Here is a 25,383-nt window from a genome sequence, read left to right as displayed (position 1 = left end):
ATTTCTGTGATTCCCTGCAGCTTCAACCATTTAGAATTTCACACCTATTTTACATTCTTCATCTCTGTCCATTGAGTTTCAATCCTCCTTCTCTTTGAATTGTTATGACACGTATGTTTACCTTTATGTCTTTATCCTAAATATTGTGAGAGTTACAGACTGTTAGGATTATTTGTTACTATTTAACCTGTTACTGTAAGTACATAACCCTTGCAAGCCTTCTTTTTGGCATGTTAAATGAACTCTGTTAAGGTTGCAAAGTCAAGCATTCAAGAGTTAATACTTCAGGCCTAAGGTAGCCTATGTAGTCTCAATTTCTTGTCTTTTCAGTACACAAAATGGTGAAGCCTTTAAATACATGGGAACAATTTTTGGCACAGAACCCCAGCTTCATTCATTGTACAAAATAGGCCTGTTCCAGCTATGAACTCAGATTCATCTGTTTGATTGTGAAGGGTCCTTCACAGGCTGCAGAAGTTAAAAGATGGCAGGGTATTAAGGGGAGAGTCTGATGCTGCCTTGGAGGACTGGATTCTGTCGCTGCCCCTGCTTACAGCATTCTTGTTCAATGCTAGTCCAGATGCTTACAGCAAACTTTCAATGTGTGCTTGTTTGTCATTTTCCACCCTTACCCCAGTCCACATTTATTAAACGGGAAAAAAGTAAACTCTTCCAAAGACATTCTGTTAAAACAGATGATTAGCAGTTGTGGAGGTTTTAGATACTATAGGGATGAGAACTGGCATTAAAAAATCCATGGGGCAATGCATAATTCTGTCTGCCTTCAAAGCAAAATTCAAATAGCACATAATAATCAAGATCTGCTATCTCTCATGCTAGAAATATAAAACTCCTGAATTGCTGCTCTTTAACTGAGCATTCTTCATCTGGCATTCTGCGTGAGGCTACTGTCCTAGAGTGATTGCATATCTTAAGGACTGAATCACAGTGTATCCATTTAAGGGGACTGAATTAAGGTTTCAAAAAAAGCCTTGAGTCCAGCATTTCCTAATCATTGAGCAGTTGACTTTACAACTTTATTCGTGTTCTTTTGTGATTTGGCCTGGGTGTATCAAGATTTTATCCGTAGATAAAAGGATAGAATCTTGGAGATGTACTTCATTTGTTTGCTTTCCTAACGATACTCTGTTAAATCTTGGGCAGAAGGAAACCCTTGTAATCCAAGGTGCCACAAATCTAATTTGCATCCGTATTACCAGTGCGTATCACATATTAATGCGTTTTTAGACATCACTAGTGGCAGCAAGTGTTTTTGGCTTTGGCAGCAGCAGTTTTCAACTCTGTGACAGGCCACAGGCAAGTAAACGTGGTCCTCCTGGGCTAGCCTCTTGTTATAACAGTCTCTCAGCCTCCCAACTTCTGTGCCCATCACTCTCTTGCACAGGCCATGCTAGACCCTTAACTCCATCCCTTCACTTAGCTGCTGCCTTCCCCTCACTGCAAATTGACCTGAGCCAATGTGTCACTGGCAGCCCAGAGAAAGTTGACTCTTGACTCAAGAGTTTCCCTGAACTGTCTGCAAAAAGCTGGTTTCCAGAAACTGCCTGTGCAGAGATACTTAATCTGAAAGCAAGATAAATGCCTCCACACAAGCAGGCAGGAAATGCTCTGTGTATTGGCTGCAAGGGCTTTCAATAGCATGGTTGATGACATTCTGACTTAGTCTCCTCTAGCCTGATTTTCTTCTCTGCGTGACAGAAATAACAGCATTTTTCTGACCTGATAGGACTATTTTGAAGTTAAATCCTTACAAGTAGTGATGTATCCAGCTATTTGCATGATGGGAACAAATACTATGGTAGGTCTGTGTTCAGAAAAGAGATGGAACAAAGTTTATGGGAAAAGAGAACCTATCAAAGATGGGAGCCACCTGCCCCTAGGCAGTACATCCCAGGGGCCTGGCAGAGTGGAGCAGGGAGTACTGCTGTGAGTGTGCCTGTTCTCCTCTCCTCCTGGCTCTTGGAACAGCTCTGCATTGATTTCTTTAGCTAGAATTTTTTAAAGAATGTTTTTTACAACATCTGTGTCTCAATGTTTCAGGATGCAAATGTAAAACTGATCAGAGAACTGCGAGAAGAAATTGATAGGTTGAAAACTATGCTGATGAGCTTTGAACTGGTACGTAGGAACACTTCCCAGCTGGAGCTCTAATGATGCTTTAGGTAGCTACAGTAGCTTACTTTTGTCTTACCTGTTTGTCTTTCCATGTTTATTGTAACTGGATTGATTTCATTATGATTATAAGCCTAACTTCATTTCTGTAATTTCTTCTTTTTCTGGCATTATATTGATAATCCTGAAGTATAAGCAGTTATGTAATGATTAGAAAGGATTTCATTGCCTGTTTTTCATGGAGTTGGATGATTTTGTTGTCCAGAAATACCATGAAATAGAAATACTTTATTTGTAGGGTTATGGAAGCACCAAGACAGTACAAAATAGTAATCACTGATGTAATTTCCCTGCCAGACTTGTTACAATCCACTTTCCCCAAAAAGTGCATTAGTAGGCCTCAAGAGTATTTTGGAGGTTTCACCCTGCCTGCACACTCTGCCTCTGAAGAGTAGTTGTGAACATCTGTGAGCCCTCACAATACATCTGCCACTTTGGTTCTTTTCTCCTTTTGAATAATAAATAGCATCTTGGTTTTCCATGCCATGGAGAGCATGTTTTGCTGGGAGAGACTGGAACTACAGTCCAGGATTTATTTACAGAATCACAGAATCATTAAGGTCGGAAAGGACCTTCAAGATCATCAAGTCCAACCGTTAACCCAACACCACCATGCCCCCTAAACCACGTCCCGAAGCGCCACATCCACACGTTACACAGGAGTGTATCTCTGTTAATGCTCTTTCACAAGTTCATCACAAAAACTTGCATGCAATAGCTAGAGAGGTGTAGGCTAGGTGCTAGATGGCAGCATCAAATGTCTGTGTATTTTGTCTTTCCTTCTCCCGAGTTCATCTCTTGAAATCCTGGAGAATGAAAGAACATGCCTGCCAGTTGTGAATAAGGAAACTAGTATCTAAATCTTGGTGGCTGTTGTTTTTACAGAGGAATTCCAGTCCTTCTTGGAGCGATGACAGGGATGGAAATCTGACCGAGCTGGTTCTTCAGAATGAAATGAGGGTGTGTATGGTCTATCTGATGCTGTAACTCTTCTGTTTCACTGGGCCAGGGGGGATAGCATTGCCATAGTTCTGAAACCACAGTGAAAATATTTTTCTCCTAATCCTTTCCTGTTTGCCCTGAATATGCAGGAAACTGCCATCCTTAATGCATAGTGGAGGCTCTTTACCAATTTGTGATGGAAGTCTCCTGTCCTTAATGAGACGCTGTCCATTGCATATCACTAAGTCTGCACAATCTATTCCTTGTTTGAAAACTGTCTCAATATATCACAGTAATTCATTACACAGAGCCTCTCTCTTTTAAGATTAAACTCCTTCAATTTATTGAAAGAAAATTTTTGTGCAATCACCGAACTACTGAGAAGATTTTATCACTGGTGACCCGGAAAGGTTTTGGAGATCTTAATTTTAAGTTTTGCTTAAAGACAGGCAAAATAACTAGTTAGCATGTTCATATATCTTTCTGACATTTTGGGAATGAGTCTTCAATAGATTAAACCTGCTTCACTAGGTGATAGTACAGGTTTTACCCATTTTTTTGTTGCCACAGAAATGTACTGCAATTAGAAATACACCTGCATTGCAACTGGTGAAAGAACTTTGCATCCAGTAACTGAAAAGAAAATTTCTGAAGAAATTTATGTATAAGAAAAATTAACCTGCTTAGTAAGTGAAACATTTTCCTCTCTTATTCATTAAGATTGACCAATTGACCAAAGACTGGACAAGTAAGTGGACAGACAGGAAAGCCATCATGGAAGAATACAGTGTGGACATCAACAAAGAAAAAGCTGGAGTAACAATAGATTCTAGTTTACCTCATCTAATGGCCATGGATGATGATATCCTCAGCACAGGAGTGGTGCTGTATCATCTCAGGGTAAGATGTTGTCACTTGTCTTATTTTTCCCTTCATTTAGAAAACACTTGTTTTCTTTGGAAATGGAGAGTGGCTGAAGTGGCATTACAACAACAGCTATCAAAAACTAAAGGTCACAGCCCACAAAAGACAGATAACAGGAAAAAAGCAGAAAAGGATACATGAAAATGGAGGAGGGTAAGAATTCATATATGGAATAAGGTGACCTCTTATGGGTGCATGTGCAAACTATTTGATAAATGCATCATAAGCAAAGCAAAATACTCAAATTAGGCATTAGTAGTTTGTCCACAAAGCATGAGGACAGCTGCATGCACGTGCGTACGTGTGTGTAAATGTAAAGGATGGTGCTTAAAGTGTACCAGACATACTGGTCCAGATTTTACTAGTTACTTGTATACTTGAGACTGGAACACTTGTGTATGTGTAGATCAAAGACAAAAGTAAGCTTTAACAAGCACAAGTTCACTTTGGCAGTGACTTCTGTATATTGCTTTTTTAACCCTACTGGGCCTGCCATGTAGATTCCAGGTGTGTAGCTTGAATGCTAATTACTTGTGATCCCACTTGAGTGGCTATTTTCCAGGGTCAGGTAGAAACCTAGATATTGTTTTGCTGTGTAGCTGTTCATTTAAGACAAGGTTTTCACCAAGAAAGTTTAATAACCTGGCATGTATATTACTCCATGTTGTGGCTCATGATGTGCATGGCTAGATCAAATAATTTTAGGGGATTTTTTTTTTTTTAATAAGTTGGTGCTAAGCTGGACTTTAACTTTTAAATGTTGTTTAAATGAACGGAAATTACTGAAATATTGACGATGATTAACATAAAAGGAGGGATGGATGGGTATCTCTACAGAGGTGCACTCATTAGCAAAAATGTGTTAAATATGAAAACCATGCATCTGTCTAGTAATAAAGTATTTTAATCCAAATCTAGGTTTTGTGGTACTTGATATAATATAGGGACACAGGATTTTTTTTTCCTGTTAAAAAGCCACAACAAATATTTGAAAGAGAACTTATGCCGCTGTTTATCATGTTGAAAGAGAAACCTTACTAATTTTTCTCATGCCAGCACAAAAAAATTGAACCAGGTGATAATTAGGGACCAAGTAATACTGTCCAGTGCTGATCGACATGCAACTTAAACTATTCAGTCCTACATTAACATTAAATATTTATTAGAAGTAATTGCTCCTACTTAAATATTTTTCCATTACTTGCCATTCTGTAAACAGCAAATATTTTCACATACTAATTTTGACAACACCTAGAGTAATTTGAAGATATTAATTTTAATGGAGACACTTAGTTTGAAGGGTTACCTTTGGAAGTCATTAGTGTGTCTCTGTCACACTAACATCTTTGTCTCCTCTTTCTTTGCTCCTAGATGCTGCCTTTTCTTTTCTTTGTGCTTTGCAGCTTTTAGACTCTGGTGTCTGTTACCTTCATCTGAACAGCAAGAAGGTAAAACATTAGCAGTTCCTTACACATTAGGGCTTCAACATATAACAGCACTTTACACTGTGCTTCTAAAGAGAGGTCATGGCAGCAGTTTTCAGATCATGTAGAATAAACATTGTGTTACTCTCTTAGTCTCTTGATATTCCATGTTATTAATTACACTAATCAATGCTGTGCTTATGCTTAAAGAACCTTTCTTTCTTAGGTTCTGTTCTTTTTTTCCTAGCTTTTATTAACAAAAATATATCTATTTCTATAATATATTATAGAAATATACCTATTTCTATTATATATTTCCCTATAATTTAACTGACCTTTTTGCATAGCTTAAAAATGTGGGATTTGTTTATATTGATTTAGAAAAAGACGTACTTTTTCTTCACAAACTTTTTTGAAAGTTGGAGTACTCCCAAAACTGAAGGGGGAAAGCAATCTCACTCTTTATGGTTCTGCAATGTGCCTTGGAAATTCTACCCTTAGTCAGGAAACACTGCCAGAAGAGAGTAACAATGTAAAAGCACTTCAACACATATGAAGATGTACCTCGATATGTTAAGGTGAGGTTGTGCAATCTTTTCATTTGAATCATGTGTCTTTCACTTTTTCAGGTAAAATACTCCATATTAAATTAGACAAGAGTATAAATATTTAAATTACTAGCTCAGTTACAGCATTTGAAAAAGTGAAATCGAGATGGGCCTGGGTTATAGCTGGTTTTGTTTTGTTTTCTTTTTTAAGCTGAGTGAGTTTCCTGGTATCATATCTGTACCCTTGCTCTCAGCTGCAATTTTTAGTTGTACTTAAAATCACCCAGAAACGCTCCACTAACTGGGATACTATTGTGAATTTCATGAGCCAATACTGCTGTAATATACTTTTCTGAATTAAATTCTATTACCAAAGAGTTATTTCAGTACATTGGAAAAAAGTTTATTTTGGAATTACAATAATTATTTCTTTGCTTAGTCAAGAAGATAATTGATAAAGAGGTCTTTTAGGAGTTGGTTTACTTAACTTTGTATAAAATAAAAGAGAATAATTTAATATGCCCAAGTGCCGGGTCCTGCAACAAACATGGGGTCACAACAACCCCATGCAACGCTACAGGCTTGGGGAGGAGTGGCTGGAGAGCTGCCCAGAATAAAAGGACCTGGGGGTGCTGGTTGACAGCCAGCTGAACATGAGCTGGCAGTGTGCCCAGGTGGCCAAGAAGGCCAACAGCATCCTGGCCTGTATCGGATATAGTGTGGCCAGCAGGGGTAGGGAGGTGATCATGCCCCTGTACTCTGCACTGGTGAGGCCACACCTGAAATACTGTGTTCAGTTTTGGACCCCTCACTACAAGAAGGATGTTGAGTTGCTGGAGTGTGTCCAGAGAAGGGCAATGAAGCTGGTGAGGGGGCTGGAGCACAAGTCTTATGAGGAGGATGAGGGAACTGGGGTTTAGTCTGGAGAAGAGGAGGCTGAGGGGAGACTTATCGCTCTCTACAACTACCTGAAAGGGGGCTGTGGTGAGGTGGGTGTTGGTCTCTTCTCCCAAGTAACTAGTGATAGGACAAGAGGAAATGGCCTCAAGTTGCGCAAGGGAGGCTTAGACTGGATATTGGGGAAAATTTCTTTACTGCGAGAGTGGTCAAGCATTGGAACAGGCTGCGCAGGGAAGTGGTGGAGTCACCATCACTGGAAATATTCAGAAAAAGTGTGGACATGTCACTTAGGGACATGGTTTAGTGGACATGGTGGTGTTGGGTTGATGATTGGACTTGATGATCTTAAAGGTCTTTTCCAACCTTAATGATTCTGTGAAATACATGTTGCTAACTCAATTGTGTGAGGTGAGTCAAAGGCCATATGGATCATAAGTTTTCCACAAGTTGTGGCCAAGCCAGGTGGATATTTTGTGGTTGAGTACACTGAACATTAAGCTGACTAATTTGATAATTAATCCAAAGCAGGGGCACTGGGCACAATCCAGCTTTCAGCCTCTCCAGCAACAGAGTCTCAGCAGGGCTTGTAGCAGAGGGCTCTGTTAGTTGGTTCAAATAGCTGAGCTCTGTGAGGATCTGAATGATAATAATTCCCTTTCCCTCCAATGCTCAAAACAATTGTGATTTACCCATGATTACCCATAACTGCATCCTCTTACAGTATTGCACAGCTGGCAATGTGCACTCACAGCCCAGAAGGGCAACCGTATTCTGGGCTGCATCCAAAGCAGCGTGGCCAGCAGGTCGAGAGAGGGGATTCTGCCCCTGTACTCTACTCTGGTGAGACCCCACCTGGAGTCCTGTGTCCAGCTCTGGAGCCCTCAGCACAGGAAAGACATGGACCTTTTGGAGCAGGTCCAGAGAAAGGCCACAAAAATGATCAGTGGATCAGAGTGGAACACCTCTCCTAGGAGGACAGGCTGAGAGAGTTGGGGATTGTTCAGCCTGGAGAAGAGAAGGCTCCGGGGAGACCTTATTGCAGCCTTCAAGTACTTGAAGGGGGCCTATGAGAAAGATGGGGACAGACATTTTAGCAGGGCCTGCTGAGATATGGCAAAGGGTAATGGTTTTAAACTAAAAGAGGGTAGATTTTGGCTAGATCTAAGGAAGAAACTTTTTTCCCAATGAAGGTGATGAAACAGTGGCACAGGTTGCTCAGAGAGGTGGTAGATGCCCCATCCCTGGAAACACTGCAGGTCAGGTTGGACGGGGCTCTGAGCAACTGATCTAGTTGAAGATGTCCCTGCTCATTGCAGGGGAGTTGGGCTAGATGACCTTTAAAGGTCCCTTCCAACCCAAACTCTTCTATGATTCCCTTTTCCCAGTCTTCAGGCTTCCAATTACTACTTCTTGCTTCATCTTTAAATCTAGGTGATAATATGCTTGGAGCAGGAATCTTATTCAATTTATTCAAATTAGAATACAAAAATCGAGTAGTTTAATGACCATAATTAATTTTAATATGACTGGAAGAGTTGCCTCTAAAGTAATTTTAGAGACCATTTACTAATCAGTTTACAATAATCAAGTATAGTGTCTCTTGAGAGCTGGGAAATGATCTTGCTTTGTTTTACTGAAGAAAAAGATAGAACAAGTAATGGAACATACTAGGCAGGTGGTCAATTCATTGCTTTTTTGGTATTTTTTTCTCATAGTATTAATTGAATGACTCTGTTTTATTGATATTTGCACTATACTGTAAGAATACTGTCTCACATCACTGGCCCCTAATATGGTTTGAGTCTACTTATTCTGGACACTTTTGTTCCTAGGCAGTTCTTTTCTTTGAAGTTATTGAATCTTCAAGTTTGGGAACTTGCCCATATACCATAATCACCAAGAAGACTTTTTACAAATGTCATTTAAGTTTTGGGAAAAAGTTCTCCTTTATTAGTTAATTTGAAGAAGTCATAATCTATGACTAAGTTTCCTTACAAAATAGGAATTCTGTTACTTTTATATCTGAAAAGCCTACTTAAGTGAGTAATCATTTTGCAGCTTCTTCCTGCATGGATATTTATATTTTATAAATAGAATTATCTCATTTCTGCAGACAAGAAGTCTCACTGCAAAAGGTCAAAGCATCAGAACGTGTGTTCATATTCAAAATATTTGCCTCAAGAACAGTCCCAAAAAATCGTCCTTTGAGAGTTACTTCATCTACTGGAGTTGTAATAGAAGAAGCTGATATAGCTGCAGGATAAGAAATAATTGCATTGCTATGGGCAACAGCAGGCTGAAGTATTATGTAGTAGTACTTAAAGTTTGCTCTAAACAATTCGGTCATTCAGAAGTGATTTATTTCAGGTATTTGCTAAGATGCTGTACCAAAGCTTTTTTTAATTATTACATATATAAACCACTTTGGGTAACCGACTTTTAAATTAGTTCTTTCCTTGTTTTAGGAAGGAACAACCAAAATTGGAAGAAGTGATTCAGACCAAGATCAAGACATTGGTAAGACAATGATATTACAAATTATTTTATGATATGGTCAGGTCAAAGCAAGTGGTTTACATTTGCCATGTGTAATACCTACGTAGTGTTTCTGTTTGCCAGCACGCTTTAAAGAAGAAGGCAAGTAGAAGAAATAATTAAGTTGGCTAAAATCTTTCAGTTATTTTTTGTTTCTGTTTAAGAGCTCAAAAAGTCAATGGTCTTGACCTAATTGAGATTTTTTTTTCTTCCCACTTGTGAAATGCTACACTAGACTTTAAAAATATCTTTGTCCAACGTCCAAATCTTGGTATGTTCTAGCCTAAACTAGTGCACAAGTGATCATGAGACATTGAAAATGCTTTTCAACCCTACTTGGGCAGAGTATTTTAGATATAAAATCCAAATTATTCAGAATATTTTTTATTTAATTTCATTTCGGCTCTTAATTTTAACAGTCAATCTCAAGAGCTACAAATTTTGATAGAGAGTTGAAACTTTATACTGGAATTGGAAACTTCGTGGAATCTCAGCTTTGCTTAGTTCTGCTAAGTTTGGTTAAGTTTGTTTATTTTCTGCCAGTAGGTTAGTAAAATGTAAACAATTAATGCCATAAGAAGCAATAAGAAAATTCAGCACAATAGAAGAATTTGCACATCAGCTCACAAATCAGAAAGTAGTTTACAATTTTCCAGAACCAGAAATACGTTAAAAGAACAGTCTTACTATTTTCAAGCAAGTAACTTTTTTCTGAGATTGGGTACTTGGCTAGCAATCAAAGATGACAATTTAAATCTCTTTGTTCTACACATGACATAGTTTTCTGAGGTATGAACTATGCAGTCATAATGTCAAACTGCCTTCTGAGGGAAATAGTGCAAACCCAACCCCTTCAACAGGTGAGATAAAACAAATCTATACACTGCAGTTTTGCAGGGACAGTGGATTGAAAGAGATCATTGTATGATAGACAACAACTGTGGGATTGTGACACTGCGACCAGTTCAGGGCGCACACTGCACTGTGAATGGATGTGAAGTCACTGGATCATGTCGTCTGTCACAAGGTAAGGCTTGCTTTTTCTGTGAATGCTGCATTATCATCAACTTAACTCTCGAGTTTAGAGACAGGAATTTATGGAACTCATGCAGAAATACATCTCTGTCTCCTACTGCTGCCACAAGGTTTGATCTATGGCTAGAGCTTCCTGACTGGGACAAATAAATTAACTATCCCACAGATAGTAAAATGAAGACATAGGTGACATATTAAGACCCTTTTGGAGGCAGTGGTTTGTAGCCTTCTGAAAAGGGAAGACCTGTAGTCAGAGGCACTGTTGTGGAAGGTAGTGGAGACTGGCTGTAAGCCACTGACCACTGGTGGGTTTTTTTGGCTATTGTGTAATATGGTTGAAATGACCTTCAACTTCTTCGGTGTGTTTAGGTGGAGGATACTAGCCACTGAGTCATAAGCTATAGCAAATGAGCTCAGATGAGATGGATCAGGCTCCCATATTTTCAGGTTGTTTAAAAACAAAACAAAGAATCCATTTTATGGGAACTTGCAGTGATCTGGATTCTTAAAAAGACAGTGTTTCCAGCAGTGGGTTGGTTATGTTCTTGTCATGAAGTCATGATGGTCTTAATATGAACAGGGAATTTACTGTTATGTTGACTTTGCAGAGATCTCCAAGATGAGTTTGCTTGGATGCTGTCATTACAAAATGATAATTCTGCTGTTCCATAGCGGCAAATTCTAACAATAGTTCTCTGCTCCGTGATGGTTAGAAAGCTGTTGGTCAGAATACTTTTTTTTTTTTTTAACACACTATTCTATAGTAGTTTGTATATGCTGTAGTCTGTGTACTGGAGCTAAGAAACTGCTAAAATTCTAGGGACCAACTGTTTGATGAATTATGTCTCTTTAGATTTCTGATTAATTTTTGTTCACAGGAGCCCTTGTTGTCCTTGGCAAGTCTCATAAGTTTAGATTCAATCACCCAGCAGAAGCTGCTATCTTAAGACAACGAAGATCAGTAAGTTCTAAAACTGTATTTTTCTTCCCTAATTCTTCATTGATTTTCCTAATTATTTTCCATCTTAAATGCAAGCCTGATATAGATAATATTTCTTCTCATCATCGTATTCACTTGCTTCATTTTCTCCACCTAATGGTCTGTAATGACACTAAACCTTTTGTGGGAGGACACTACTGCTTCTTTCAGATGTACTCAGCAAAAGATGATGCAGATACCTTGAATAATTTAGTGTTTCCTATTTCTAGTCATGACTATAGTAGGATTGAAACAGGCAGAATGCCACAGTGAAAAGACCAGAAATCTTTCCATATTTGATAATTTTCTGAATTATCTTCTATCTCTGTCATTTCACCATCCCGAATGAGGTATACTAGAAGAAATGGAAAATTTATGGGATTAAGTGCTTGAGTATTGTTAACTCTGAAAACACTTAATTGTTCCATATATCAGAAATAGATAAAATATTTCTTGGGGTGTTTATCTCGGGAACTAACTACTGCAAGATATTATTTGGTCAGCTAGTTCAATAAAGTTTAAAAAAAATTAGGTAATTCTTAAAATGACTGACATATGTAACTAAGACACCTAACTTAAAGACTGCAGATTTTCTGGTTTAGGATTTAACCATATTACCAACTGATATTGGCAAGAATCTACCTTTTAAAATGGATTTTCATATAGTAACCTTTTATACTTTCCATTCAACTGTCTTTTTGTACTCACTTCTGTAGTTGAGATAAGGGGCTTAACTTCCATTTGTTTTCATTCTTAATTTCTTGATTAATGAAGCATGCAGTACATTAAAACAGAGCTACAAGAAGAGGTGTACTCAGTAACAAATACTTAGCAATTTTGCAAATTATCAAAGACTAAGCAGATGTGTAAGTGAGATTATAATCTCACCTGAGAGGTATTATGCAGCATTGCACATAATAGTTAGCAACAGTGGTTGTATACGATAACTAATGATAATGTGGAAGTTCCTGGGTTGTTGTAGTATTTTTTTCTTGCTGTTTTCATGTTGTGTGTTTTGTAGATTAATGAAACTCCACCCATTCTGAGTTGTGGAGCTTTGGACTGGCTCAACTTGGACAGAAGTTGCACCCGTTCTCCTCAATATATCCTTTCTTCTGTTGACAAGTAAGTTTAAAACAAACAAACAATTTCTTATGTGCGATGATGTCTGAAACCAGGATGTGGTTCAGACAAAACTAAGTTGTATATAGAATAAGTCCCCTGATGTTTTCAGGTGATGAAATACAGGTGTCCAAGAAAAAGAAAATGCATTGGCCAACTGACTAATATACAGTGTTATGCTAGCCAAGCAACAAACCTGAAAAATTATTTATTGATGCACAATCAAGAAAATGCCTCAGATGAGACTGTCAGACAGCCTTAATTCAGTTCATTTGCACGTCTGCATAATAGTTGCTTCGATTTACGACCTAATCTATAATTTTTACAATATTCTTACTTAAGCGCACAGAATGGACTTTCCTAGATATGAATCATGATTTAGCCAAGGTAATTATTACCAATTCAGTTTCCCTGCTAATTTGTTGTGGAAATCAGAAGGTTGGTTTGTTCATAAATTCCCTGTAGTTCAAGTCTTCATTGAGCCCTTCATCTTGGAAAGCTGTTGTGATTCTCTTGTTTTTTAAAACTGAGCAGTGATTAAGGCATAGACTGCTTCCAAAATGTTCAAGAGCCTCTCATACCCACAGGGTCTAGTGTATGCTTTTCATGGCAGAGCCTTTCTGAAAGGGAAGGGATTGGTGTGGCGAAGACAGTGATTAATATCAGGAAAATTAATTAAGGTATCTCCTGTGTTTCAGTTCATAATGTTGAAAACAGAATATCACAGAATTAAATGTAATTGGGTTCTTTCTCTTTTTTAATTCCTCTCAACCTGGCACATTCAATTGACCTGTTAAAGGCAAGAAACAGCCATCTTCTCATTCATATCTGTTGATAGTTCTGCTTCTTGCTAGAGTGTTTTTGGTGTGGTAATACACTGGGAGTCTTTTATCTCTTTCTAGAGGAAGTATCTCATTTTGTTTTTACAAGCATAAAATGTTATCTCTGTCTTGAACATCTCTTCATACTTCTAGTCGAGTGTCTTGCTCTCCAGCTTGGATAGTGTGTTTCTATGTGTTCTCTTTAATGTATCTAATATCTGCATTTGCTTTTCAATTGCTGCAGTGATACCTTTCTATACAAAATGGTATTTCATTTTGTTTCTTTACTGAAGTACATTTTACACATCACTGCTGTTATTGTCTTTGTAAAAATTACAAAGAATTTAAAAATAAGGGTTTGTCTAATGACCTTCAAAAGTAGATATGAAGTTGCTCTTTACATGGGTGTAAATATTAGAGGTGGAGCTTTTGTCACAGAAACTCCTTGATGGTCCTAAAAAAACCTGCAGAAATCCCGAAGCATTGTGATCCGTTTAGCACAGAATTGCTCTTGGTTTTCCCCTTTTTAACCTGACAAAACTGAAGAACATTTGTTTTGTTTTGTTTTTTCCCCAGACCATGTTCAGATAGCAGATTAGCTTGTGTTGATCAATTTCTTTAATCACTCAGACAGGACTGTGCATATTACATTGCTTAACATTACCCTCATACTTACCTAGTGTGTTTCAAATGGCTACCAGTGAAAAAGAAAAGCATTATGGTATTGCATTCGCTTGATTTTTATGAATGTACATCTCCTACAGAAATAGGCTATAAACTATGTCTAATATTAGTTGTCTTCCACCTTACATAATCCAGTGGTCTCTGTCAGAAAGAGATGCTTAGGGGAAAATATAAGAATAGGGCAAGCTATGCGTGTGTCTCTCTTCCCCCCTCTCACTTGATAGTTCTTGATGCTCTCCCAGCTCCTAGCAATCTGCATCTTAGAGTCTTCCTCTGCTGAAAATTACAATAACATCTCTATGCATAATAGGCTTCAGTGAGGTTTTCTTGTCCTTTTGAACATATTTATGACTTCCTACTTTTATTTTTACAGTCAAAAATGTAGAAACTGTAAAGAAAACAAACGTTCTCCTGAACTAAGGTAAGAATATTAACATGTCTAAATCATGCTGATTTTTTTGGCCCCTCTAGCTTTGTCTTTCTCCTGTGCTACACTGATTTCCTCCAGAAGAGGTGCAAAATAGGCTTCAAGCTTTAATTTGATTTTATTATATTGAAACAAGAATCTGTGCATACAGCTGAGTTACAGGCAAGTCTCTGCAACCACGTTCTTTCTTCATACTCGATCTTGTGCAAATGGTTTACACTTTTGTTGCATGTGTAACCTGTATTTTAAAGCCATAGCTAGAGTGAGGTTTACACTGAAGATGCCACCAATTTGCAATATAAAGGACCCTAAAATATATTACATTTTATGTCAGTAGTAGGTACTCTGAATGTTCATTAGTATATTGAAAATTCCTTGGACAACTTGGATTCTCTTCTGGTGAGAAGAAAATGGCTTTATGGAAGAGTCCACAAAAGAAGTCCTAGCATAGAACACGGTTCACTCATGCAAAGAAGCATAGCAGCTGCACACAAAAATAATTTGAAAATTGTTGGGCTTCCATGGGTTTAAGTACTCTTTAATCAGGAACTGATGATACTTTGCTTTCTTCTGGATTTTTTATTTCAGAACATATATCTTATGGTAATGATTACTTACAGTCTTATCTCCCATGCTGTCAGTATGATGACATATTTCTCGTGTGTTTTTCATGGGTTGAATTACCAATTTAACCACTAATTGTGTGTTAAAATATTTTGAGAAATGAGAGAGAAAACAAATTTTTACCATTGCACCCAGATATGAAAACCTTAGGCATGAAACTTTTCTTGAAAAGGGGTGTGATTCGTTGTACTCTTACTCAGCTGCTTGTTTGTACACCCTACTCAGAAGAGCCCCAGCACTTCAAAGTTCTGTTTGTTGTCAGCCAGCAAACACACAGAAGGCTTGTGACTGGCATCAGTCATCATATGACAGCACCACCACAAATAAGTAGATAATGAAGTTCTTGCTCCTGTCAGTGCCTTAATACCATACTCTATATAAATACAAATGCTGATTTTGTTCTTTTGCTGGTTTGAAAAAAACCAGAAGTTGTTCCATTAGAGTCCAGTGGTATAAGAGTACACTGAATTAATTTTAGCTGCTTGGAACACGTTTAAGCTCTCTTTCCTTAAAAATACCAACATTGTTAAACCAGGAAAAAAAGAATGTGTGAAATTCTACTGAACTGGAAAGGAAACAGTGCCCATAGGTATCGCATCTGATGCTGGAGAACACAACACGATTATTTTAATGTGGTATAGTTAATATATCCAACTAATATTTGTAAAAATAATACTCTGAGTTCTTCCGAACAGCTTTCATCCGAGAATTTCGAAGTGCTCTACAAATACACGTCAAAGAAATCTTTTGCATCTCTTAAAAGATCCCTCAAATATTTCATTTCACAGGAATGCCCTGTGTCAGTTACAGCAACTCTACAAGTTACAGCAAAATCAGGTATAGTGGGTTAGCAGTTAGGATCAATTATGATTCTATATATAACTGAAATCATAAGAGGAAAACCTGTGATAGATTGTTGTTCCACCTGAGCTGGAATTTAGCAAGGCAGCGGTGACCTTTACTGGAGTGTGGCTGTATCTTGTGCCTGTGATTCCTTGCCAAAGAGAGATCTGTTTTCAAAGTATATTTAAAGGATTGCCTTAAATAAGTCATTCCCTTACTGTTGTTCTGGGAGCTGAGGCAAAGAAAAAAAGGAGGTTTTGCATTGAAAGGCTAAAAAAAAAAAATCCTACCAAAAAAAATGCACAGGTGTGCTTTTTCTGTAAGCAGACCAGCTAATCAGAAATCCAAATGATACTTCACTGAATGGTAACTTCCATGAAGGAGATTACTCTGTGTGTACGTTTCCAAAGGTCGCTTCTTTCTAAAGATTTCTGACTCTGCTGGCCATTGTGACTGATTTCTGGTTCCCACCTCCTGCCTGCTACCCCCCAACTTTTGCTTGGGACTGTGCGAGTGGCATTGCTTCAGGAGGCTGGAGGAGGTGATAATACGAGGTCTTCATATCTCCTTCGTCGCTTTTCCCTTTGCTTTAAGGAGGAGAAGGGAGAGGTTTGGGCCTCTGTGCTAGGCAGAAGCAGATGTACGATCCCGTGCAGCTGCGGGGTGCCTGCAGCTCTGTGATGCTCTGAGGCCCTGCAGGAAGGGCCCCGGATTGGACACGGGTGGAGGGGGAGGATGGAGCAGGGGTGGATATGTATCAGTGAATAGGCTTGTAACCCGGATTTATGATTGCTCTCAGTGCTGGGATTTGCAAGGGTGTAAAATGCCTTGCCAACATCTTTTTTTTCTGCTTTATTGTTAACTCTTCTTCCCCTGGAAAAAATCATTTGTAAAATGGAACTTGAACACTAGGCAGACAGAAGGATGGGGATGCTAACTTGACTGATGTTTCCTTTGGGAAAACTGGCAAATTTCAGCTTTTAGGATCAGTAGTTATTTTCACTCGAATTTCTCTATTTGAGCCTTAAGATTTTGTTGCAGAAGGCATTCAGCCTCACCACAGAGCTATTGCTGCCATAGTTACTGAAAACTGCATTATGCTGTAGCAGCCGCCAGCCTCTGCATCAGCAGTGGAAGTGTTTGGGGAAGAGGGGAGGAGAATTGCACAATAGGATCCAGGAGAGCTGACGACAAAACACGCTGGAAAAAATGTGGATTTACAGATGGTTCATTTAGCATGCGTCATGCAAACTTTGTGGAGAGAAAAATGAGATGGGAAAACAGTCCGGCAGCATTGGTATAATATGATAATTTTTTCAGTAATTTGTGATTATTTTTAGTTTAAGGTTGAAGTCTCTCTGTTGTTGTAATTTTACTTGCTGTTTTTAAAGGTTTACTTGGAGGAGGGGTAACTGTTGAGACTTCTTGCTGCATTTGGTACAGCTAGAAATCTGCATGCTTTTATGAAATTCTGTGCAGGGTTGCTTTTTTTATATGCTGTTTATCAGTATGCTAGTCCCATGAAACCAAGATTTTATGTATGTCGTGATACCTACAGAAATGAAGCTGATTGTCTTGTATTTGTCCTGAGGTTATATTATTTCCTGCTAGAACTATACCGAGTGCAGGTTGCTTATACGGGAAGGCAGAATACAAGCAATAGCAGAAATTGGTCTGTGCTAGATTCCTGTATCTCACAGAATTCCTGATTTCAAGTCTAAATTTAACAGTACATCTGATTTAAGATGTTTTAGATTAAAGAAATGAGTGAGCTCATCTACCTATTACCAGAATATGGCTAAGTTCTTATGTTAGTTGAATTGATATTTGGTTTTAGTTTAATCATTCAAATATATATTACACAAACTGATTGTTCTTTGAATTTTCTATTAAGTGATTTAGCTATGAAGTGTGTGTGAATCTGTTGGGTTTTTTTCTGGGCTATTTTCACCTCATTTTTGAGTTTAGTTCGTTGTGTTATTTCCACAAACCAGCAAGGGTGTGTTGACGTGACATAGCATGTTCAAAGGTAGAAAGGGAGCATTCTTACTTCATGTTCTTGGTTTCAGCAGTTTCTGTGAGAGAGAGATCTGTATCCCAAACCCAAACCAGCCAGCCATTTTGCTGTCATGGTCAGTAGTCTCACAGACAGAGGGAAAACACTTCATCTTCTGCCATACTTGTGTTATGTAAGTGGCTGTGCATGAATTGTCATTATCTTTTTGTTCTGCTTGAGAAAACCATCTTTAGGAAGGAACTTCATAAAAAGCTGTTTAATGTTCAATCTCTCTATTCAGGTATTCGGATCTCTCTTTACTGCCCTGCCTCGTGGGTTTTTTGTTTTGTTTTGGGCCTTTTAACTGTTAAAAATTAGGAGATGAAGCAAACAAGCACTGAAATAGCAGCAGAACTGCAATCTGTATATACATACCTTCAGCAACTGTGTTTTATTACAGAAACTTTAACCTTAGAGAGAGAGAATTGTACCAACTAGCTACCAGAGAAAAAGGATTAATAATACTGTAATGATTGCTGAGATGTATTTAAGGCTTAAAGTGAAGTATGAGTATGGCTCTACACTCCTTGCATTTGTGGGGTGTAGTTCTAGTATGGAGCTATAATTAATAACATCAGTTTGGCCTGCATCGTGTTCTGCTCTATTGGAAAGGATCTTAGTTTCATGTTAGTTCAGCAAAAAGCTATTACCACACACATGAGGGAATATGCTAGTGCTGCTGAGAACAGCAAACACCACACTTCTACGTGCATTGTTTGCATTGCTTATTCTCTAATACTTTATAATATGGGGGGGGGGGGGGGGGGGAATGGTTTCAGCATTGTTGGAAAGTATGGGAAGAGCTTGTGACCCTTGCCTAGCTGTAAACAGATGTTACCTAACCACCTCTCTGAGCATTGTGAGGTCTTTGGAATGAAAGGCAACAATGAGTTGTTTCATATCCTTAAATGTTCTGGGTTTCAATTTGTAAACAATTTGAATTCTGATAGGTTGATTTTATGGATAGGGTGGCTTGAGAACTAAAGGTCATGGTTAGGAAGAACATAGGACATTTTGTAAGAGGAATTATATTTTATCTAGTTTTAGTAAGCAGTTGCAGAGCAAGAATTCTTTGTCTACTATTTTACTATCATGCTCCGCTTTTCAGCCTTATTGTCAATGACTCACTCGGATTCCCCAATCTTGTACAGAATGATGCTAATAATCATAAATGAATAGAAATCAGCTCTTCTCATACTTGACTTTCTGATATTTGATGTTAATGGATCCTCATCATTCCTGTTGGATGAATGTACTTTGCTTCTTTCACACATGTCTCTCAGACTAGTGACTTGCCCAAGGTCATGCAATTGTCCAGTAACAAATTTTAGATTCACAGTTTTCAACTTTCATACCACTATAGGAATCAGAGCTTATACATGTCTGTTAGCAAAACAGGTTAAAGACTACCCCATTGTCAGAGTATGAGCAGAGACTTAACATTTACAACTGCTATTAATGTTTATTATTTTTAACATATCAGCAAGAAGAGGCTTCAGCTGGCATCAAGGCTCTGTTAGGTTTAGTGCATAGGCATCCAGAGGCAGTCCTCACCCTGAAGACCTTGCAGCCTAAGTACTTGAAAGCACAGAGGTGATATAACTGCTCCAAAATCAGAGAGGTTTTCTGTCTCAGATCAGTACTTTAACCTCCAGATTATACTGCTGTTCCATTATATATTCCTTGGAAAATACGGAAGATAACCTGGAAGCCACATTCAGGGAAAGCCTCCCTCAAAGTTGTTATTAAAACCATGGGAACTTTTCCTAAACAAGATCCTTCAGATTTAATACTATGTTCAAAAAGTGACTCTTCCTTAGTTAATCAGTCTAGCTTTAACCTCTGAGTTTGTCCCCAGTGGTTGGTGGCATTACAAATACCTGAACAGCTGGAGATTTATAATGGCCATATGAGCGTTTCAGTGCAGCGGTAAAGTGTCAATTCAAACCTACTTCAGCTGAATGAGAAATGAAGCATCCCATTCCTGTTTCCTGGGGATCAATTAAAGTTTATCCTAGAGGAAAAAATTACAAATCACAGATTGTTGGCATCTTTGTAGTCAAGCCAAGGACAAATAGATCTTGGAGCTGCCTATTTTTATAATTTGTTCCCGTGGGTCCCAGACAGACACAAACCATTTAGCAGATGACAGTAGCAAAGTTTGTACTCCAACTGTTTGCACTGTGCCAGACAATTGAAGAGATGTTCCTTTTCAGTTATTCTCACCAGCATTACATTTACATAAACGTTAAAAACAAACTGAATTATGTTTTCCTCAGGTGAGTGAAAGAGAGTCACAATAATATTGTAAATTATTGAGAATCTTGAGGGTTTTATGTAGCAAGGCTTTCCCACTGCTTCTTAAGAAAGCGAAATGGATGTTCCATGTAAAGGTACTCCAGAAGATTTGTAGGCTGGCTCTTAATTGTTTGATCTGTTTTGTCTTCTAATCTAGCACACAGAATCAAAGTTTTCCTGTAGAAATGATTGCTTTAAACACATGCTTACAATTATAAATACAGATGTCAAATTAATTCCTATGTAGCAAAGGCCAAATGCTCTTTTCGTACAGGTGACCTTGTATTGGTAACAATTTTACAAACATCATGATGTCTCCAAAGCATTCCCTTTCAAAGTATATCTTTGTTTCCTTTTGACCTCAAGGACTCATTAGAGTTTTGGAACCTTTGCTGTCTTTAAAAGTATAATAAGTACATTTTAATAAATAATTTACTTCATTAGTAAAATACATTAAAAATTTTTTTCAAAACTCAAAGATTTCATTTTCTGAGGTTACATATAATAATGTGTTTAGAAACAAAACAACAGGCAAAAATCGTATGTCACCTTTATATATAGTAAAACTTTAATGTTAAGAATTTCTGATTATAATGTGTGGACAGGTAGATCAGAGGGTTAATGTATTTTGAATATTATCATGGATCATGCTAAGAATTGATACTTTTTTGATTATTACTCTGTGTGTGTTTGCATGTAAAATTTTGGCACACAGTCAGCTTGGAGGGGACTGTAAGGCAGTTTTTCACAGCTTCATCACTTTCCCAATCACAATTCTGTTCCAAATACAGAAGCAGTAGCCTAATATAGTTGTTGCATCCAAGAGAGAATTGGGTGATCAAGTTCTTTCCTTGGTACTGCCAGAGACAGTCACAGTAATCTCAACAATGCCTTTCTAGGTTGGAGATTTTTGATCTGAAAACAGAGCAGAATGTTTGTCATTTCTGTAAAGCACTTTGAAGTATGTAGATGACAAATATCCTATAAAGTGGTTATAAAATCTTATAACATATATGCAACCCCCCTCCCCAATTTCATTTTTGGAAGCTCTACAGCAAAATGAAAAGTGACAATATTTTTTAAATTCTTATTATTATCTTTCTGGTGGTGGAATTTTCTGTTTCACCATGGGAGCTTTCATGTTTGCTGGCGTTTATGATACTTACAGGATTGTAGCCTGCTGTGATATGCATATACACAGTTACTTTACCATTACGAGTTTTTGTCGTAATGCACCCTTATTAAACAAAACAATACTTTGAATGTTGTCTGTCTGTCTTTAGTAAGATAACTTGTTTTATTACAACTGCTTGGGATTTGTTTCTTGTTTAATTTCACTGTCAACATTTCCAACTGCAGAGAAATAGATGCTGTGCATGAAGAGTACAAGCGGAAACTGAGAGACCAGGAAGCTTTCCACAGAAAACAAATTCAACAGCAGCAACTTTATGTTGAGGAGTTAAAGCAGCAGATCCTGAGAGGACAGATCAAAGCAGAGCAGGAACTAGAAAATGACCAAGCATTAATCAACCAGCAGATCCAAGAAAGTGGGTAACTGCCTCTTCCCCTCTCTCACTTCCATTACTGCATTCTTTCATCCTCTTGATGTTTTTGTCCTAGTTACACTTTATATTATGGGCAGAACTTTTATTATGCCTTATTACTAAGTTTTCTCCTATAATTGTCTTTCCCTTGAGAACAGTTATTAAGCTTTGATTAACAGGACTAAAGGGCCTCCTTCAGCTTGTATCAGCAGCACTGTTTAATTAGCTCTGCAGGTCACTGCTGGGAGAGACAGCACCAGCATGCTACTCCCCTTGTGGCACTGAGCCTCTTGTCTCCCAAGCTGCTCCCCATCCTGCCTCCCTGCGGTTTTGCTCTGTTCATATCTGTAGTGCAGCTGTGCCATATTGCAATGTAGACCGAGTCTGCTATTGTGTTTTCAGTTCTTCTTGTGATATACCTGTGCTTCATCCAATGAGTTGTTCTGAGATTGAAATTGAGATGACTGTGGTAGTTCCTACTATAAGCTTTCAGGGGAAACTGCTCTAACACAGGATGTGATAGGTAGCAAGCAGCACTTCCAAGACAGCTGATGCTTGGGACTGTGAGGTGTGTTGGTTGAGGTACTCTCTTTATGCATTTTGTTCATGATGTCACCAACAATACGGTCCATTTTCACATGCTTTCAATGAATTCCACTCAATAAGAAAAAATAGGACCATGGCATAAGACCACAGCTCAAGCTGAATTTTCTGTTGTGAAAATGTGTTTTGTGAGTTTTAACCAAAGAAAACAAAGAAAACACATCAGAGAAGTAGGTGGGACACTGAAGTTCAGAGCTAAGATCCCAGCCCCAGCTAAGGGAAAGAGTCTCACTGACTTTTATATAGTCAATATTTCCACACACCCCCTCCCTTTTATAGTATGAAGAAAAATGTATGAAGAGATTCTGTGGTAGAAATGGAAGTGCAACAAATTAAGATTAAAAATCAGATACGGGTTTTCTTCCCCTAAAGGTCATTAATTAGTGGTACTGCGTTCTCCACTGCTGAATATGTTTCAAATCAAAACTGGATCAAAAAAAAAGAGAGATGCATGCTTTGGTTCAAATAGGAATTTTTTCTAGGAAGTTCTACAGTGTTATGCAAGAGTACTACAGGCTAGATCAGTGACCAGATTTTGAATGGAAAATAGCTATGTCAGAAGGTGGAGCCACAGCATATTTGGAGAGGTATTTTTTTAGTCTCAGTAGCTCCTGGCCCCCAGAGGTGCTACTTTGCATGCAGGCAGACATATTCAGCAATATGTCTTGGTGAGGTTGGGTGCTACTTTGCATGCAGGCAGACATATTCAGCAATATGTCTTGGTGAGGTTGGGCTGCCTCTTAAATGGCTTATAGACTGATTTGGAACATTTTAAAACTTGATGGTTTTGACCACTGAAATTGTGTGGTCACAGTATTCTCTAGGTTGTCTTCTAATGAATGATTTGATCTAGGTTACTTGATAAGGCAAGTATGCCTATTACAAAGGCATTGCTCCCACTTGGCAAAACCTGCTATTGGTTCCTGGAACGGGAAAACTTCTGTGAATTTTTGGAAGCTTCTCAGACCCTAACTTATGCAGTTTGCCATCTTTTAATTATACCAGCCACAATTAAAAGATTAAAAGGAAATTGTGGTGATGGGATATAGCAGAAATGGACTTGGGATAGGTAGCTAGTACAGAGAACCAGGAGAGTTCCCCCAAAATATCTTTATTTTGTGGCTCTGTAGACTTGTTCTCTGCTTTTATCTAGTTCTGCTGTTTTTGCTGTGTTCATGCAAAGCTTAGCCAGGCAGATAGTTTTTGCCAGTCAAATATAATTCTTCACTTGGCAGCCCAACAAAGTTCTCCACCTTTTCTGTACCCTCTGTGTCTCAGCTCCTGACAGAGGAAAGTTTGTGAGCAGAGATTAATTAGCATCTTAGGGCTTGCAGCTTTGTTGCAAATCTGCCAAATATTCTGCTTGCTAGAAACATGCTAAAGAGGACAGATCTGGAAATAAAGGGTTGAGAAAAATGCTATTAAGAAAAAATAACTAAAATAATTACTAAATTGCTTGCCTCTGTAGAGTAACTGTTGAGTTAGAATTCCTACTTCTGTGCATGTGGTGTGTGCAGAGCTACCAACATAAACAGCACAGGAGACTCATTGTGGTAGGAATCACTAATGAAGTGATGCTTAACAAGATTGGTAGTCACCAAGCAAGTGATGCTGTGTCGTGGTTTAACTCCAGCTGGCAACTAAGCACCACACAGTTACTCGCTCCTTCCCCTGCAGTAGGATGGGGGAGAGAATTGTAAGGGTAAAAGTGAGAAAACTTGTGGGTTGAGATAAAGACAGTTTAATAGGTAAAGCAAAAGCTGCACACACAAGCAAAGCAAAGCAAGGAATTCATTCACCACTTCCCACCAGCAGGCAGGTGTTCAGCCACCTCCAGGAAGGCAGGGCTCCATCATGCAGTTACTAGGGAAGACAAACATCATCACTCCAAACCATCCCCCTTTCCTTCTTTTTCCCCCAGCTTTGTACGCTGAGCATGACATCATATGGTATGGAATATCCCTTTGTCAGTTGGGGTCAGCTGTCCCGGCTGTGTCCCCTCCCAGCTTCTTGTGCATTCCCAGCCTACTCATTGGTGGGGTGGCGTGAGAAGCAGAAAAGGCCTTGACTCTGTGTAAGCACTGCTCAAAAATAATGAAAGCATCTCTATATTATCTGCACTGTTTATGGTACAAATGCAAAACATAGTGAAGAAAACGAACTCTATCGCAGCCAAAACCAGCACATTCTTCACCCCTTATTCCGTACCATTTACATCATGCTTAGGTACTACACTATCCAATACAACCTCATTAACCACCACACCCTCTTCCCATCCTTTGAAATAATACACAGATATCATTCCCTTAGCCTATGGACCACCCCCGTAAAATGTCTTTAAAGTGTCCACAAATGTCCATTGAGTTCATTAAGTCCATGTCTTTGGTCTCCATTATGGTGGTCACTCAGGGCAGGAGAGGGGTTGTGTTGTGTGGAGTTACTGGGCACCAAAGCTAGCTCTGGTCAGGTCACTGCTGCATTTGAACTGCTTCTTGTAGGGCTTGTTCTCCATCGGTTCAAGTGGTTACTGCTGCAGTAATTCCTGTAACATGCAACTCAAATCCTGGGTTACAACAATTTAACGGCATTTCCATTACAGTCTCCACTCCTGGTCCCTTTGGGCCAGACCATCAAGTTTAATGTTGCAATTAACTCCTCCCCTTGCCCCTGTTCCAGCTTGGACTTATCCACAAACTGCAGTCCCATAGGGTTGTACCTGCTCTAGGTGGAGCCTTATGAGCCACAGTCCCTCCAGGATTATACCTGCTGTGGCATAGACTTATCCACAGCCACAGTCACTTTGAGGTACACCTGCTTCAATGTGGCCTTACCCATGGCTGCAGTCCCTTCAGGTGTGTACCTGCTCTGTTTTGGGCTTATC

General features: G+C 38.6%; 1 protein-coding gene across 1 annotated transcript in view; it reads left to right on the top strand.

The window, feature by feature from the left end:
- STARD9 (StAR related lipid transfer domain containing 9) overlaps positions 1-25,383 on the top strand; it is a gene marked incomplete at both ends in the record, with an annotated part of 116,016 nt that overhangs the window by 67,664 nt on the left and 22,969 nt on the right. Inside the window, 9 exons of the mRNA XM_082001085.1 lie at positions 2,062-2,139; positions 3,079-3,153; positions 3,856-4,035; positions 9,397-9,448; positions 10,356-10,493; positions 11,380-11,462; positions 12,502-12,605; positions 14,481-14,528; positions 21,715-21,902. Of these exons, the coding sequence (XP_081857211.1) occupies positions 2,062-2,139; positions 3,079-3,153; positions 3,856-4,035; positions 9,397-9,448; positions 10,356-10,493; positions 11,380-11,462; positions 12,502-12,605; positions 14,481-14,528; positions 21,715-21,902 (946 nt within the window). The remainder of the gene's footprint in view (positions 1-2,061; positions 2,140-3,078; positions 3,154-3,855; positions 4,036-9,396; positions 9,449-10,355; positions 10,494-11,379; positions 11,463-12,501; positions 12,606-14,480; positions 14,529-21,714; positions 21,903-25,383) is intronic.

This window comes from Phaethon aethereus, assembly GCF_964289735.1.
Source record: "Phaethon aethereus genome assembly, chromosome: 5".
NCBI lineage: Eukaryota > Metazoa > Chordata > Aves > Phaethontiformes > Phaethontidae > Phaethon > Phaethon aethereus.
The sequence above is the reverse complement of the archived record's forward strand: the minus strand, read 5'-3'. Positions and strand labels throughout refer to the sequence as shown.